This window comes from Dipodomys merriami, unplaced genomic scaffold (assembly GCF_024711535.1).
Source record: "Dipodomys merriami isolate MVZ:Mamm:240054 unplaced genomic scaffold, mDipMer1.0.p SCAF_103, whole genome shotgun sequence".
Taxonomy (NCBI): Eukaryota; Metazoa; Chordata; class Mammalia; order Rodentia; family Heteromyidae; genus Dipodomys; species Dipodomys merriami.
The window spans coordinates 4,077,388-4,096,039 of NW_027202305.1; the positions used below are offsets into that span (position 1 = coordinate 4,077,388).

Below are 18,652 nucleotides of genomic sequence, written 5' to 3' on the forward strand. Positions count from 1 at the left end.
CTTGCTGGTCCTGGGGTTTGAACTCAGGGCCTGGGCACCATCCTGGCTTTTGTGCTCAAGACTAGTGCTCTACCCACTTGAGTTACAGCTCTACTTCCTGTTTCTTCCTCCTCTCTCCCTCCCTCTCTCTCTATCCCTTTCTCTCCTTCCTTCCTTCCTTCCTTCCTTCCCTTTCTTTCTTTCTTTCTTTCTTTCTTTCTTTCTTTCTTTCTTTCTTTCCTTCTTTTTCTTTTCTTTCTCCCTTCCCCCTTCTCTTTCTTTCTTGTCCAGGGGCTTGAACTTGGGGCCTGGCCACTGTCACTGAGCCCTTTTTGCTAAAGGCTATCACTCTATCATTTTCAGCCTCAGTGCCACTTCCAGTTTTTTGGTGATTATTTGGAGATAGGAATCTCACAGACTTTTCTGCCTGGGCTGGCTTTGAACCACAATCCTTAGATCTCAGCATCCTGAGTAGCTAGAATTAAAGGTGTGAGCTACCAGTCCCTGGCTCCTGTTTCTTTCTTTTGACAGTAACACTTTCTCTTTATTTTCATGTCATCTAGACACTAAGCTAGACCCAAACAAACAAAATTAACATGCAAGCAAAAAATATATATGTAGCTCCCTCTTATCCACCAACGTCTATCTCCCTTGTTTACCTGTTTTTGTTTTTTGGGGTCTTTTGTTTGTTTGGTTTTGGTTTTTTGGTTTTTTCCAAACAATTCTACTTCCCTCCCTACCTTTTCTAGCTCCTTCTTTTCCCTCCAGTTCCTACCTTTCCTTTCCCTTGAGGTGAAAAGAAGGTAACTGAGAGTTAGCTGTCCACCCACTTATCTATGTCCTGAAATTCTTTACTAGATTCATTTCTATGCATCTCTCAGTGGAATGAGCACACGGCCCTCTCCATTGGCGGCATATGGTATCGGGCGATCTCCGTGGGCTGTTTATTCTCTAAGCCAGACTTGGTGGGATGCGACGTTGGATTGGAAGAAGGGAGAGTTTCACGTCCCATACCCGGTTATGCTTCTGCTAGCTGTGGAGCCCTCACTGGGCCCTTTGGGATCTTCCTGTGAACTTGAGAAATCGACCTTCACAACTCCCAAGACCCCTTCTAGAGCTAATGATGTGTGTGCCTGAGCGTCTAGACCATCAGACCAGTTCGGCAGCTGGAAGGTAGCAGGACAAGTCCCTCTGACATCACCCCACATGCATTCCCATCTACAGGTGGGAAAGCCAGTGTTGCCCAGGCAGGCATTAAGAATATAGAATTTGGAGTCAGCCCACATGGGCTTGAATCCCACTTCATGGCTGTGTGCTACAGGGGGAGGTTACTTCATCCCTCTGTGCCTCAGTTTCCTCATGTGTAAAGTGAGAAAGGACAATACATCATCTACCTTGTAAGATTCAGTGTGCTACTACGTAAGCAGGACTTAGAATAGCGCCTGGTACATGGGCAGAGTTCTGTTAGTGAGTTCTGTTATGGAGAGTGAGTCCTACTCGATCCAATTCAGGAAACTCCACCTTTGCTCCAGCTCGGCGCCGCACAGAGTCTTATTTGCTGGCGATCACTAGGAGACCCTCCAATCTGGAAGCTGTGTCCTCTGGAAAACGTGCTCATGGCCGGGGTGGGGGCAGAAGGGTGAGCCCCTCCAATCGGTGAGGCTCGGCGGAGGGCCCTCACAGGGAGCAAGGAGCCTTACCTTGATTTCTGAAGCCCCGATTCCGCCTATCTTGACCTCCTGGTCGGCCACCAGGATCCGAAGCCCTCGGAGCCAGGCGGGCCCCGCATCCGGCTTCTTCTTGTTGATGTCAATTTCCAGGTAGTCGGGGCGGTCGGGGCAGGTCTTCAGGAGGGTGTAGGAGAACTCGGAGGGGAAGGCGTAGGCCGCGCCATCGAAGGTGCGCAGCACCTGGTTCTGGCCCAGCAGGCACACGGTCTCACGCTCGGGGAAGCAGCCCTGGTAACCGTCCTCCACCGCGCACACCTCCCCGTGGCGGCATGTCTTGTTGAAGCAGTAGACGTCACCGCCCTCCTCGCACAGGCACTGCACCGTGCAGTTGGCCGTGGCCCAGAAGAACTCCCCCATGGTGTAGTAGTGGCCGTCGAAGTCGCAGCCGCACTTGTGCAGGGGGACGCACTGGCTGGTGCTGAGGACGAAGCCCTCGTTGCACTCGCAGCCCTCCGTGCAAGGCGTGGCACAGTTCTGAGACGCTGTGAGGTCGGAGCAGGTGTTGGGGCAGCTGCTGGTGCACACGGAGTAGTGGCTGAAGCTTGGGCATCTCACGGTGGACACTGATGGAGGGGGGTTAGGGGTGTGGGTAGAGGAAAAGAGGGGGATCACAGGTGAGTGCCCCCCGCCCTGGGGCTCACCTCCAACATCCAACCTGCCAAGGGCCCAGAGAAGGCCTGGTCCTTCCAGCCATTGAGGTGGTAGAATGAAGGCCAGATGGCCACGCACTGGGGTGAGGGATATGAGAGACCCGGCTCGGTGACTTTCCTAGTGACTACAGAGCCACACAGTCGGATTGTGAGATTTTTTTTTTTTCCTGGAGTTTGATCATCTCCATGGAAACTTCCAGTGAGTTTTCCTTGTTTGACTAGATCACTCCTCGACCTGGAGCTCCATCTGGTGATCTACAGCCATCCGGATGTTTTTAGATCTTCCGGGGATGGGTGTGATGAGCCAACCCAACTTTAAAGGGCATGGCTCATTCTTAGAAGGCAATGAACCCCACTTCCTGGAGGAATCAGCACTGTCACTCTTAGAGGCGTAACTTGACAGCATGAAAATTTGAGCAGGGAGGTGTTTAAAATACACGAGCATGACTAAAGCAGGCCGTGGGAACGAATTCTCAGGGCTATTAAAAGTGAGAAAGAACCCCCACTATCTGCAAAGATCATGAGCTGGTCCCTCCAGGAGACTGCATGGATGCTAGCAGCCTTCTGAAAGCCCTGTGTGCCTTAGAAATCTCTTATTCTTATTTTAAGAGCTTCCACGTATTCATAAATGTTTGAATTCAGATGAATCCAGGAGACAGGGGCACACGGGCCTAGGGAAGCAGCTCTCTGAGCTAAATATAATTCATCTCACTAAAGTGAGAGACAGGGCGAAGACAGAAGTGCCAGATACGGGAAGAGCAGTACCAGTAGGGGAAAACAGATAGACGTTATAGATAATAATCTAGGCAATTTCGATGCTCTTGGATTATATATGGATCAAAAAGAAGTTGTGTTCAAGCTCAAAACTTGAAGTGTGATATGGTTGCTCTGGGAGTGATGGGGGCTGGTCAGTCATAATACACTGACATTTAGTGGTCTGACCCATACTCTAAGATTTGTACCAGACATATGAAGTATTTATATAAATCCAACCTATACTTAGAGGGGGTAAAAAAATCACCCTCTGGCTTTGGAATTTAAAGCGACTTTAAAATCTCCTCGCCTTTAGAGCTCCTGAAAGGCATGGAATGTAACTTCTATATACTGACATGGAAAAAACAAAAAAAGATGTCCAGAAAGGAAACAAATTATTATTTGTTGTCGTTGTCTCTGAATTTTATAAGTAGGCAAACAAAGAGAGTTTAGCTGGGCTAGAAGGAAAACAAGGGAGATAACTGAACGGTAAAACAACGCTTTGTGCCAGAATGGAATTGGAAAGAACCTGGGTTTTCTCACAACTTGGGACTTCACCTAACTGCTCTTGGTATTTCAGGAAAATGGCTTCTTCATTGGTAGATCGTATTCCCGACCTGCTGCCCTTTCATTCACCAGCCTCACACACAGAAGGGCTCCGGGACAAGGGGCGCAAACTCTAAAGGAACCAGAAGTAGAAAGGAGGGGCCAGAGCACACTGGCACTGGCTCCCCTGGGGGTGGGGCCGGCCCGGGCTGCCTTCTCAAGGCTGACTGTGGTTCCCCAGCCGAGTCTACACTCCCTGGGTGCCAGTCACCCCTGCCACCCCACCACTTGGCTCAGCTCTGGGCCTGCCACCTCTGCTACAGGCCTTCCTCCAGCCTGTCATGCATTCCAAGTTTCCAGCGCATTTCTGTTCATCCATGGCTTCTTGTTTCTTGCCTACGGTACTGGGCGAGGGGACGTAAAGGTGCTTTCATAGTCCGTTCCTTATGACCGGTGGTCGTTCAACCTCACCCCTGCCCTTGGGCCTCGGTGGGCCTCAGAGGGGCCCTGAACCCCACCCCTGTCCCCTGTGGCTTACCACACCCAGTCTGGGTCCGCCAGTCTCCAATTGGGATGCCCAGGGCTTGGCACACCAGGGCGTAGGCCTGGATGGCTTGACAGAGGAGCGTCCCGTTGTCCCTCACGCTGCACAGGTCGTACACGCAGCTGTGCACGAAGGCGGTGGGGTCCACGACGGTGCCGCACTCCCACAGGGGGCCCTCCGTCTTGTTGAGGAAGCCGCAGTAGTCAGGGCCGAAGTACAGCGCTTCCGTGGTGGCGTCGCACTGAGTGCAGTTGTCCACGCAGCCGGAGCCGCACTTCCAGTCGGCGTGGTAGACGCGCCAGCTCTCCCCCAGGTCCAGCACGGACATGGCCGGCCTGCCGTCGGGCCGGAGGAAGTCATCCAGCGGGTTCTTGTTGTAGTTGCCACAGAGCCCACACGTGGAGTTTATGTAAGAGCCCGGGACGGAAATGGACGCGTAGTGCTGACCATCGAACGTCACCAAAAGCCCAAAGTCCGTTTCCACGGCTGTAGACATGCCACTCTGGTAGATTTTCACTGTCCCCAAGTCTAAGGTGACGGGCAAAGAAGTCACCAGGTCATTCACCTGCCAACAGTAATAGCAAAAGGCCGGTGAGCAGGTGCCGGGGCAGTGAGTTCCAGTAGAAGGAGGGGGGGAAGGCTGAGCACCACCGTATTCCGGAATATTCCATATCCACACGCGGCTCCCTCCAGCATGCTCACTCCCACTATGACAAAGGTCTGGGGGGACATTTGAGAGAGCAGGCGGTCGTGGGCCAGCCTGTGAAAGCCGTGTCATTTCTAGCAATGCTACAGAGCCCCCTGGAGTCTGGGAAGTTGGCATCCATTCTTGGCTGTCTCTAGGCTAAGTCAGGCTTCACTGGAAAGACTCATCCCCCTCGCTTTTCCTCTTTATTCTTCTAAGAATTAAGTCCCCATGGGGTCTCGGCACAGATTTTCCATGGCACTCCTGACTGCCGTTCGTGCTCGGTGACCCTCCTCCCAGCTGAAATGTGAATCAGCCATCAGTTGTCCACACCCTGGCACCATTCTCCAAGTCTTACTAAGGACTTCCTACTAGCAGAACAATGTCTTTCAATGGCAACCAAGCTGAGCACCCCTTAGCTACCAAGCATCATGTAGGAGCTGGGATACACAGGGTTAAGAGATAACGATTGTCTGGCCCCTCAAGAGGTTCCAGAGGAACACAAACAGATATTTATAGATGACAGTTTTAAATATGAATCAATACAAGCAGTGGGGAGACAGTAAATGAACACTTAATTCAGCCTAGGGGAGTCATAGGAGGATTTTTAGAGGCAGTTAAGTCTGACCCGAGTTTTAAGGATGAACAGAAGTATCTCAGAGAATGGGGGGGGGGCAGGCAGAGGATCCCAGGACCAGAAAATCAAGGTCAGGGGTTAGAGGCAGCCATGAGGGACCAGCAGGCAGCCATGGAACACTCTGGGCTACAGAAAGATCAGGTGGCCAGAGATGGAGCTGGAGACTCTGGCCTGCAAATACCTTTCAGGCCTGCCTGGGATCAAGCATGTTCTAAAAGTTTGGGATTAGCAATGAGTGAAATAGACAAAAAAAAAAAAACTCTGCTTTGTGGGACCTATGTTTTAGCTAGGGAGACTGACAACCAGCAGAATAAAATATTGAATTGTATCAGATAAGTGCCATGCAGAGAAGTCAAGGAGGAACTGTGGATGGCCCTAGGGAAGAGAGTTTCTAATTTTACATTGGATGATCAGGCCAAACCTCCATGGGGAGGGGCCAATTGAGATGAAAACCACCATTACTTGGGGGTGAGGAGGGAACTACAGGCTGCTCCCTGCGGTCTTCCTGGGCTCCTGCTGGAGGGCAGGGTCTCTCCAAGGCAGGAGCAGAGAGAGCAGCTGATGTCAGAGAGGACCACAGCCAGAACAAGGAGGGCCTGTCAGCCTCCCCAAAGACCTTGACTTGACCTAGAGCAGGACACAGAACCAAGAAGGTGTTTAGCACAAAGGGCCGACATGATCTGACTTCCACGTCAAAAGAACTGCTCTGGCTCCCATGTTGAGAACAGACCTTGGAAAGCCTTTTACACCATGTTATACACAACACAACACACACAGACCTGGAAGTCTACTGTGCAGGGAGAGCTTCTGTGCGCAAAGGAAGGACACAGCCACCTTTGCATTTGAGAAGGTCCTTCCTGACCCACAGGAAGGGCAGACTTACTGCACCAAGCAACTGTTGGCAGAGTGTGGCATCATGGGCACGCATGGGGAGGGAAGGACACACACAGGTACCCTGCTTAAAGGGGGTGCTGGTCTCTGGGGTGGGGTGAGAACTGGGAAATGAAGCAAAGTGAGTCTTGGCAGCTAGATAAGGTGAACAGGTGGCTTGAGAAGCCTGCAGCAGAGGGAGCTGGTTCTCTTCTTCCCGTTTGCCATGGCTTGTTCCTGCAGATGCTGGCAGTCATGTCTGTAATGGAATGCCTTGTCCCAGAACAGTCCTTGGAGGGCTAAGCACGCATCAACCCTCCAGGCTATCCTGGATCCCATTACTGGCACACCAGGAAGATAAGGGTCTAACCTGCCACTGAGTTACCCTGGAAACAAGACAACAGACTGTCTAGACATTACTCTCAGCATTCACCATGGCCAATGTCACAGGTCACTCTCAGAGATGTGCTGGCCTTCAACACAATCTCTCTTGTTGGTTCACTCATTGCCATGTGGGCCTTTGCTAGTTTGAATTTCCAGACCCTTCCATTTTCCACCCATCGATCAGTGCAAAGCCACCGTTGCATTTTGACATACTTGTTATAGCATCGCCCACCCCCAGTACTGGTCTTCTGTCTCAGACTGGGAGGCAACAACAAAATACCACAACAACGATGGCTCAGAAATCACAGGAATGTATTCCTCCTAGTTCTAAGAAAGGAGTGCAAATAGATTCAGTGACCTTCTAATTCTGAGATGACACCTTCTCATTGGGCCCTCATGTGCCCCCTGTGACATTGTAAGGGCACTAATGCCATTCCTGCGGGCTCGAGCCTCATAGCCTAATTGTCTTCTGAAAGTCCCATCTCCTCACACTGCCATCTTGGGAATTTAAGATGCTATCACGTAGATAGGGAGGGACATAAATATTCAGAGTCCGGCAGTGGGGGAAGGAAATAAGAAATTAGTCTGGAAAAGAAACTCTCCTGTAAAGAACTACTAAGGAGTTGCTGGGTAGTGGATCCAGGTCTCCTAGGTAGAGTTAGCCAGCAAGAGTGAGGAAGAACCATCAGCAAGGTCAGCTGGCCAGAGGCCTGTGTGGCTGGCAGCCATTGTGCTGTGCTGGGAGACAGAAAGGGAAATTGTTTTCAAGGGTCATGTGGAATGCCAACCACATACAGTTCGAATGCTTTCCTATCTTCCTGGTCAAGCTCCCACTAGCAAAGGGCAAAGTCTTCTGCATTTCAAAGCAGAAAGCCATGGCATAGACAGGATCTGGACATTGCAGTGATCGCTCCTGGCTTCCTCTCTCTGTTCTCACCTCATTCTACCTCATCTCAAGCCTAGATATAGGTAATGTTTCAGGTCACGTCCTTTTTCCTGGCAGATGTGTTTATGATGCCCTATGCATTCTCATCACAAATGACTGTGGGCTCTACACAGCTGGGAAAAGAACTCTGATTCCAACATGTGATCCTTTGTTTCTTTCCCCCAGGCCCAAGGGTCAGCCTTGATGAGCTGGTGGTAGACCAACATCACTTCGTGGCTTTCCCTTCTCCTCCCTGTGTATTAGGCATTTTCCTTCTTCAACAGTGTGTCTCCTAGGACATGGTGGGGAGAGGAGGTAGATGAGGATCACATGCCAGATGCTGGTGGCTCACACTTGTAATCCTGGTTTTACTCAGGAGGCTGAGATCTGAGGATCACAGTTTGAAGCCAGCCCAGCCAGAAAAGTCCATGAGACTCTATCTGTTGCCAACAAACTACTCAGAAAAAGCCAGAAGTGGTGTCGTGGCTCAAGTGGTAGCCTTGAGCAAAAGAAGCTCAAGGACTTGGGCCAGGCTATGAGTTCAAGCCCCAGGACTAGCACACTCACGGAAAAAAGAAGAGGAATCTCAGAGCTTAGGTCTTGGAACTGAACAGGATTTTGGTGAGTGACAGCAACGTGGAGCCAGCATCTACCGAGAGCCTCCTGTGTCCTGGGGTGTGCACAGACGTGCACACGAGGCTCCTCTGTTTCATGCTCACGGCTACCTTTCAGGTCCTATCATGCTCCCTTTTACAAAGCAAATGGAGGCTCATGGCTAATGTGACACGCAGGTGACAGGACCTGACTACCAAAGCTGTGTCCTCACCCTGGGCTACAGCCCAGATGTCCAGTCTAGGAGATACAACAGCCCCCCATTTTACAGATGAAGAACTGAACTCAAAGAGGTCATTCAGCTGCAGTGGTAGCAGGGACATGAGTAGGTTCCTCCAGCCACGGAGACCCAGCTCTTCATGATGATGGGGTCTGGGCTCCCTTCCTGTGGGAACACCCTAAACTATTTGTTCTCATAGAGGAGAGAAAGAAGAAAACCTGGAACTATTAGCTAGAAGGAGACATTAATTGGATATGGATTTTTTTTTTTTTAGTTATGTTGGTTTTCTTTGGGCCCTGCTGGCATATGCGATCCCAAATTGTTTGTTTTGTTATTAGAGGAATTTGTTTTGCTAACAGAGAAAAATGTCCATAGGCAGAACGCACCTCATCACCCAGCATATGAAGACAGGGTTAGAGAAGGAGGACCTCTAGTTTGGAAGCAAAGATGTCTGGCCATTCTCAGCCGGGCACAATTGGCGGATGGAGTCAGGTACCTCCCGGGCATCTCAGGCTCCTTCCTGCCTCCCGCCTCTCTCCCTGCCTGTCCTCAAGTCACCCTGGGTCAAGGCTCTGCCATCCAGCCAGCCACTCTCCCCAGCAGAGCAGGTGTATTCAAAGACACTGGACACCGTTTGGCAGAGGGAAAAGGAAGCCATTGTTAGCTTGCAGTTGGAGTCACATAACCTTTTCTTTCTGAAACATTTATATTCACGTCCACATCTCCCTGCTGCTACAGAAAATTGAGGAATCCATGCCCTACGCCTGGACGATGGAACAGAGCCACGCAAAATTAGCAGAGCCACTGGGCCTGAAAGAAATGACAGTGCTCCTTTCTTTCTTAAAAAAAAAAAGTCGGACTGTGAGCAAAAAAGAATTTTAATCAAAATGAAAAGTAAGAGGAATGAAAATGCAAGCATGGAGTTTTCATTTTCAACTGCATATCATTCTCACAATACAAAAAAGTAGGGGAAAGCTACTGAAAAAAATTTTTTTTAAGCTTGAAATGCTAGCATCTATCTACCAGGATCAGGACAGCAGCTGAAGAGCACAATATAAATTTAAAATGGAAAAACTCCAAACTTCTGTACTCAAATTCTTAGCCTTGACTGGGTAGATAAAGCTGTTTCCAGGGACACTAACCAAGTAACAAGCAAATTGGTATTTCAACCAAAGTAATAGCTCACTTTCCTAATTTATAAAACCGATATGCTGTACAGACCTAGAAAGGACAAGAGCTAGAAGAGTGAGTGAGTCAAAAAACAAACTTTACAACTTTGGCGGGGGGGGGGGGGGGGGAGGAGAGGAACGGGAAGGGGAAACAAAGGAGGAGGCAACAATGCTTGATAAGAAATGTACTCATTACCTTGCCCATGTAATTGTAACCCCTCTGTACAGTATTTTCACAATTTAAAAAAAAAAGAGTGAGTTCCTTGGTCCCAACTTTTGTTGGACATGCTCTCTCACTTAAAACTACAGGGCATTCAGAAAGAAAAGAAATTCCTGCACTGACGTCAGTTTGGCCTTGCGATCTCATGGAGGACTAAGGATGGCAAAGGATTGCCACAAGGGCTGAAGCAATCAACACTTTGTGTCTAGGTCACTCTTGCTCCGATAAATCCACGGCTGCTACACGGTCTTCTTGAACATTTTGAACACTGGGCCTCCACTAATTGAGTAACCAGTTGCTACTGGCTTCATTTTGAAATCCCAGTAGACAGCATTTGCATATGTTAAACAAATCCAGGTATCATTTGCATGTGCTAAACAGCCACACAGAAGCCCACATTCTTCTCTGTCCGTCTAGGTAGGAGCAGGGCATCCCAGTACAGAGGTTGTTTTAGTAAAGCTTTTCCTAGATCTTCCCATACAACCTCACTAAGGAAGTCTTTAAGCCATTCCAGGCAGCTGCCTGGGTGGCTTCAATCAATGTGGAGATTTCTCTGTAGAGAAATCTACAGAATGGCTCTTGGGCAAACAGGATGGAGGCTGGGAGGAGTGAGGATTACTAACCAAAGGCTCAAATTAACTAGGGGTTTGCCCTTTGTACTTACACCAGAGTCAGGGTATGGTCATGTGACTACAGCCCATTGCAAGCCAGGTTTATGGGAGATGAAATATAACTCTCCTGTTACTTCTGAGCTGTGTGTGCATGTATGTGCTCATGTACAGGCACACACATGTATCTATCAGGGAAAGAACTAGGAATGCAAATTTAGTTTAAATCAAAAAGTGGAGAGACACCAGACACTGGCGGTTCATGCTGGTAATCCTGGCTATTCAGGATGAGGAGATCTGAAGATCACGGTTCAAAGCTAGCCCAGGCAGGAAAGTCCATGAGACTCTTACCTCCAATAAACTACTCAGAAAAAGTCAAAGTGGCCCGGTGGCTCAAGTAGTAGAGCGCTAGCCTTGAGCAAAAAGAGGCTCAGGGACAGCACCAGACCCTAAGTTCAAGCCCCAGGACCAGCAAAAAAAAAAAAAAAAAAAAGAAACATGGATAGGCATATTTAGGAGAAAGCTTAGCAGAGTTCTTTTACAAATGCTATTTGGTTTAATAAAGCATCTTACAAGATCCTTGCATGTCAGAAAGGGAATAAACAAACCTGGTCTTTGGTACTTAGAGAGAGATAAGCAGAAGCACTAGTAGGTGGGGGGATCACTTTCCCAGGCGGCAGACTCTCTAACAGGTCTACAGCCCTGTGAGGGACAGAGAGGTTCTCACCTTGACTCTTCCGTAGCTTCCTTTGGGGATGAGAATCTTGTAGCCATTCACCTCAATGGAGAGCTCCTTCACCCAGGAGACGGCAGAGCCCCCTCTGTGCTCATTCTTGGCCTCCACGCTGAAGAAGGGGAGGCTGGAAGTCTGCAAGCACTGTCGGGCCAACAGGTAGGCACAGGAACCTTGGAAGTGGAAGAGGAAGCCGTCAAAGGTGTGGTAGTGCGGCTCGCCGAACACCACGCATGTGCTGGTCTCCACGGGGCTGCAGTAGAAGAATTTGCCTTTGGGTTCACACAACTCGTAGGGGCTGCAGGAGGCCTCCTGGCAGTAGATCTCATTGTTGAAATCCAGACAGCGACACTTGATGGTGCAGTTGAGGTCATCCCAAAACACCTCGCCTCGCCGGAGGAACTGTCCTAGAAACAATGACATCAGAGCCAACATGTATCGAGCACTTACCCTCTGTGCCAGGCACTGGGCTAAATGCTTCACTGCCATTCCACCACATCATCCATGGAAGACACTACTAGGGGGAACTGTCACCCCCCTTTGACAAGTGGCAGCTTAAGAGCCATTGAGTAAAACCCATGCAAGACCCCTCCCTGGGGAAGTCAAGATTTCAAGTTGAGAGAGTCTGGATTGAGCACAGGCTCTTGGCATTACCAATTCCACAGCTGGTGAGCAAACCCACACACACTGACTTCATCTGTGGGGAAAGACTATAACACTTGAGAGCTACTTCCTTCTGCTCAGGAATAGGAAGAAGAATATTCGAAAGAATGACCTCATGGTACCCAGGTAACTCAGCCATGCTGTTTGCTTATCTGCTAATTTGTTCATTCAATCAATAGACATTTATTTGTTGGGTGCCCCGTATATGTCCTAAGATGTAAATAACATCAACCAAGTATCTGACATATAGATATAAATCCTGACTTCATGGAAAGATTTTGGAAGCAAATGGCCTCTTGTTTGGCACTTTCAAAGGTTAATAAATCCTGAAGATGCCGCTTAGGCAGAACTTACACCCACAGTAGGTTGTTTTTCCCCCAGCTCTAGGGCCTGGCAAGTCTAGTACTTCCCTCTTTTGATCCACTAAACAGAACTTCAGATGAATTCCAGCTCAAGAAGCTAATGAGGTTGGGGATGGGGGTGATGACTTCAAGAAAGGTGCTTTGGGTTGGGGGTTATGGTCTAGGCTTTGGTTGGAGTTCAAGTCAAGAGTCCAGCAAGAGTCACAACTCTGTAGTCACTTCCAAGATGCATGATTTGGTTTCCATGTGCCTCAGTTTTCCTAACCTGTACACCTGCCTCACAGGGAACACTGCTGTGATGGAAGAGCTGACACAGGTTGATAGAGGCAGCAGAATTCATTAAATTAAGGAAGTCTGGTTGAGATGGGACAGACTGTGCGATATTAAGATATGTAAGGGCTGGCACACAGTAGGAAAAACAATGGCTTGTAAGTGCTCAATTAAGATTGCTCAAGTTTCTAAAAATCTCTCACACTTGCTGAGCATCACAAGTTCTAGGCCAGCTTGGAATAACCTAGAAGACCCTATTTCAAAAAAACAAACATCAAACAAGTAAAATCCACCCCCCGCCCGCCCCACGCCTTGCAGATCGCACAGGGTTACAACATCCACCTGAGCAGAAGATAGGAGTGTCTCTCTCTGTTTCACAGGAACATGTTTCATCAGGCAATTATGTTTTATACCTGTTGAGAATTGTACCCAAAATGAGATAATAGGTTTATTCACATTCCCAGCAGGTTATACGCATCAGCCCTTGGAACAGGCCCTCAATCTGCTACTGCCTTTGGCACTAGTTCAAGGGTACATAGATTGTAACAGCCACCGTCTAGTACCATTTCCATTCGATGCATTTTCCAGGCTTCCAATAAGTGGGAGGAAAAGGCCTTTGAATAGAGGAGGTTTGGACCAAAAGGCAGACTCTCTGTAATAGCTGTGTTTGTGAAATGATATAGTAAGCAGCTGTATGGAATCACATTCTTTGCTACAACCCTGGCCAAAGCTCAGTCTCATTAGATTGATATACATCTAGTGGCACATAAAAATGCATGGCAGTCTGTTTAAGGACATTGCATTTTCCTGTATATAAAAACCAAACCTACGTAGCTCAGGAGGAAAAGAATGGAGGTGAAGTGGGGATTGTGTACACAGCTGGCACCTGACCAACTCCATAGCTCTCCAAGCCAGTGTGTTCGGTTCTCTGAGCCTTTCATTCCCAGGGCTGGGGTGAGAGGTTGGCACTGAGCACTAGGCACTTAGGCTGCAGGTCCTTGGCCAGTGGGCCCTCCAATGTTTGGATAAAATGGAAGAGGGGCTTGGGTGCCAGTGTGCAACTTCTCACACACTGGTCCAAGCTGGAGAGGGGGTAGGGTAGAAAGGCCCTGAGGTAGCACCCCCAGGACTCTACATCATGGAAGAGGGTCCAATCTCAGGAGTCCAGGGGAGCCCTGGGACTAGACTCTTCCTTATCCAGTTCAGTACCAGCTTACACTTAAACCATTTATTTGCTACTCTGAGCACAAGCAACACCACACATGTCACTGCCACAGGGCAAAGGCACAGTGCAGAGTTAGGGTGTGTGCATGTATTTGGACCATATGAATATGGCATTTCTGATTTGAAGCTGGGTTCAGAGAGAGGGCTGAGATGTTTCTGGGCTACCAAAACATGCAGGCTCCATGTTTTCTATCCAAGGGGAGGAAGACAATGCCTTACCAAAATGCTCTCTGATGTCTGGAACAACGTCACCATCATCCCTGCGATGGTCTCTGGCACCTAACAGAGTGACTGGCACCACCAGGGGGCTCTCACAATATTCTTTGGAAAGATGCAATGGTGGCATGACTGGCTTGGTGATGAGAGGGTGTACAGATGGATGGGTGGATGGGCGGATGAATGGGCAGGTGAGTAGGTGGGTGGACAGGGGATGCCTAGTTAGGTGGGTAAACGGAAAGGTTGATGGACAGATGGAGATGGGGGATGAACTGTGGTTAGGTGAATGAATGAGTGTGGATGGATAGATGGGATGGGGTGGGATGGATGGATAGGTGGGGTGGGTGGGTAGATGAGGTTGGTTGGACGGGTAGATGGGTAAGTAGGTAGGCGGGGATAAATGAGTGAACAATGTCCTGCTTTGAGATGCCATAGCCTTTATACTTGGAATATTTTTAACAGAAATCCTATTTTCTGAATACTTTTGAGCATATTAGAGGCAGAAACCTACACATGGCCATGTTCCTGGGAGAGTCCGGGGCTCTTTTGCACATCTGAAGGGGTCTTGGCAGTTTCAAGAAGGCTCCACATTTTGAATGTCAGTGTGAAGGAAACCCACTGGGGTGCAACCTCCGCATTTTCACAGGGGCCTAATGCTAGCTTTGATTTTCTCCAAATCCCTTCATGTTTTGCTGCTGCGGGAAGGATTTTAGGAGACATTACCCTAAAGACAGCACCATTCTTTCTTTCTAATCGTACAAGGAAGTGCTGGCTGACCTACTAGAAACTTGACAACGCTCCAAGTTTGCCCACCCCGTGGAGCTACCAAATGCAGATGGCGCCACAAGAGTAAAGAGGAGAAGAGACAGCGTGAAGGGGAGATGACAACAACAATAAAATAATGTTTAACAGGAGGGCTCCCTTCTGTCAGTCTCACTAAGAAATCACTCAAGATCCGGGTGCACTTCTGAGTTGTTCAGGACTGGTAGCTGTATCCACACAGCAGGCAGGGGTTCTGAAAGTTACACACACACACACACACACACACACACACACACACGCAGGGGTTCTGAAAGTTACACACACACACACACACACACACACACACACACACACACACACACACACACACACACACACACACACACACACACACACACACACACACACACACACACACACACACACACACACACACCACACAGAGCGTTTTAGCTCCTGGGGTGATGAATGTGCATGCTAAAATTACCTTGATCCCCATCACCCAGCTGAGAGATGTCAGAAGGGTAAGGCATCAGAAAGGAGTCCGCCCTCCTGGCTGAAAAGCTCGCCTGTCAATCAAAACCAAGCAAACCCCACTTTGCTCTAGAGAAGAGAAGATGCTTTACCCCTGGATGTGCAACCATTGGCAGGGTCAATTTCCTTCCCATCAACTTTAAATGCCCAGCGGCCTGGAACATTGACATTTGTGGTCTCCTGGATATTCACAATCTCAGGGGATCTTGACCCTGGGAGGCTGAAGAAATTGGTGAGGTTTCCGCCATTAAATCCAGCCTAGAATACAAGAGGAAGACAACACTTTTGAGCGAATGCGTCCCTCCTATTGGTTCGCTGACCCAGATACTTTTGCAAATTTAGCACGTGTACAATCAAGAGACCCTGTTCTGAGCTGGACATATGGCTTGGTGGTGGTGTCAGTCTAGCACGGTGCCCCTTTCCTGGGTTCCCAGTAACCATCATTCAAAGCATGTCAAGCCCCTCTAGTGCACCCCACACCAGGTCACTGTGGCAGGGATGGACAAGTCTAGACTCTTAGTCCATCTGTGAGATCCATCAGGCCTGGTGGCTATCCTTTAGGACTTCTACTCAAGGTTGGTGCTTTATCACTTCAACCACAGCTCCATTTTCAGCTTTATTTTTGGTGGCTAATTGGAGATGAGTCTCCTGGACTTTCTTTCCAAAGATGGCTTTGAGTAACGATCCACAGATCTCAGCTTCTTGAGTAGCTAGGATTACAGGCATGAAGCAGCAGAGCCCGGGCAGAGGTACATGCTTACTGTATATAAAAACTGTTAGTAGGGCCCATCCAGCCAGGATGCTGAGTTAAATCTGTGGGTGACATGCAAAACACCTTCCAGAGCCATCACCCCCCTGCCCAACACCTTCCAGAGCCAGAGCCATCACCCCCCTGCCCAACACCTTCCAGAGCCATAACCCCACCCAACACCTACCTGAGCCATCACTCCCCCAAGACCCGTCAGCGGGTCACCGCCACTTGCCGTCCCAGTGGTCCAGTTGATTTCATAGTAATTGAAGAGCGTGAATGTGTAGGAGCCATCGGACACCAGGACAGCCTGGAAAGTGTTCACCTACAAGATGGGCAGGATGGTCTCATGACTGGCACAGAGGTCCTGACCCAAGGGGTGGTTCCCCTTTCCTCTGCCCCCTCCCCCACACCCCAGCAGCTCAGCAACCTAGCCTCATGCTCTGCCTGCTCCCTGCATTTGTTCTTGCCACCAGTGGGAAAAGCAAGATGTGTGGGATTATGCATCTAAAAGAGAAATAGCCTGAGATAAACCTGGAGTCTGACTCAGCGCTCGGCTCCTGTCTTGTCAGGAACCAGACAGAAGAGAGGCCCCCCGGCTGGCCATAATAGGAGATCGCCTATAGATGGCAGCATGAGAATAAACTATGGGAAAGAGGCTGTCGGGGCTAGGTGGTTCCCATGGTAGGCTGGGTGGGGCACGGATGAGGAGGGCAAGAGTGAGTGATTGCTCCTGGTGGCAAATACAATTCTCCTCTGGAATGGACTCCCTCCATTCCTGGAACACACTGCTGATCTTGACGAGATGTCTTCCCCTTTTAAAATGGAAGTTGGGAAGTGATTTTTTTAGAGCACTTTGTGGGAAGAAATTGTTCCTCTAATTGAGCATTTATGAATTACTTTCTATCTGTAAAATCCTCAGGGCTCAGCTGTAACTCAGACCAATGCTATATATGGCAGGCGATGTTTGAGCCCATTTTCACCCTATTGCTAAGAAAACTGAAGAGTAAGGGAAATGAGTTTCTGGAAGGTTAGTAGTGACCCAGCCACACAAATAGGATTGCAGCCAGAAGTTCCCAGTCAATCTCTTAGCACAACCATTCTTATATACTGTCTTAATTTTCAATGATTTAAGGACAAAGATGTTATATAAATTTGAACACACCTTGCAAATGTTCTCAGAATTAAGCAGTATCAAGCTCTACCCTTCATGATTTCCCTTTTCTCATCATCAGTGTTTTCAGGAAATGCACAGGAAATCAGAGCTCAAAGCACAGGCCATGCTGACCCTTCTCCATTCAACCCTCACTCTTTGCCCAGCCATCTGGTACCATCCTGGGGAACATCTCTGCCAGACACAGAGGAAGGCTGGAGTCCCTATCCTGTGTAATCAACCTGGAGAGGAGGATATTGGAAGCCCCAGCTCTCCCTATTTCAGACAGCCCCAGGGAGGGGCAGAGTGCAAGCAAAGAAAAGTCCTGTTTGTAAAGGGCTTTCTCCTCCCCGCCCCCAACCCCCTGCCTACAGCAACTGATGGCGTTTAGGATAGAGCCACCCAGGTACATGCCTTCATTCTTCAGCCCCATTCAATGAAAGTGGGACACGGAAATGAGCAAGCAATAAACCCAAGATTACTACAAAGCTCAAGAGACCGAGGCAAAGTCAAGATCACACAAGGATTAAAGTTCATCTCTTTCAGACCAGGGTTCTCCTTCGGAAATGAAGTCCTTCCTCCAAAACAGTACTGGAGGCACCTGTGGTCCAATCAAGTCTTGAGAGCATCCTCTCACCCACCCTAGAAGTCACAGGAATTCACCAGCCATCCTAATGCCACCCCCTGAGGCTGAGTGTATCACACATTCCCACTTGCTCATTATTCCCCTCCACTCCCCGCCCCCACCCCAGCTTCCTCAACATTTGCTTTAAGATTTTTCTGGATCTGCTTTTGTTTTGTTTTTGTGAAATCTTGTTTTGCAGAATTGGTTTTTTGCTTCTGAGGATTTAAACCAGACCTGGAAAGAGTTGAGGATTCAGTTAGCAGACTTTAGTGTGGACCCTGCTCTGCCTCCTAGGAGATTTCAAATCCCTTTTCTTGCCATTTTGAAAGCAGAGCTAGTACTTGTTGAGGGAACATTTTTATGGGGATTAAATGATATGTAAAGTAGCCTATTACAGCCAGGCACTAAACTCTTAGTAAATATTGATTTCCCTTTCAGTGAAGTAAGTGGGTCCCTGTCCCTTTCTATTAGACTTTCACGATACTTTCTGGACCTAAAAATGATCTCCCAAGCCCAGTGTTTGGTTGGCCTGATGGTGGGAAGGGCATTTCAAAGGAAGGGACACTTCTACTTCTGCAGCTCGGTTTTTCTCCATCAGCTTTTTGTTTTGTTTTGTTTTCCTCAAGGAGCTCAAAGCACTTAGAGCTCATCATTGATGCTCATGGAAAAGAAGATCTCAACTATTTCAGAAATTTCATTCCAAAGTAGAAATCAGAAAAATATCTAAATTATCTTGCCACTTTTATGGCCAATGGGCTTTTTGGAGAAAAAAAATGTGGTCAGCATTGGACGGGCATTTCTTCTTTACCGCTCCACCCCACCCCCAGACT

General features: G+C 48.7%; 1 protein-coding gene across 2 annotated transcripts in view; it reads right to left on the reverse strand.

Moving 5' to 3' along the window:
* Positions 1-18,652, reverse strand: part of LOC138810290 (alpha-tectorin) — a 68,417-nt gene that overhangs the window by 42,590 nt on the left and 7,175 nt on the right. For both annotated transcript variants that reach the window (XM_069997398.1, XM_069997399.1), the window contains exons 4-8: positions 16,232-16,369; positions 15,389-15,554; positions 11,260-11,672; positions 4,197-4,767; positions 1,680-2,272 (exon numbers count right to left, since the gene is read on the reverse strand). In XM_069997398.1, coding sequence (XP_069853499.1) covers positions 1,680-2,272; positions 4,197-4,767; positions 11,260-11,672; positions 15,389-15,554; positions 16,232-16,369 — 1,881 coding nt within the window. The remainder of the gene's footprint in view (positions 1-1,679; positions 2,273-4,196; positions 4,768-11,259; positions 11,673-15,388; positions 15,555-16,231; positions 16,370-18,652) is intronic.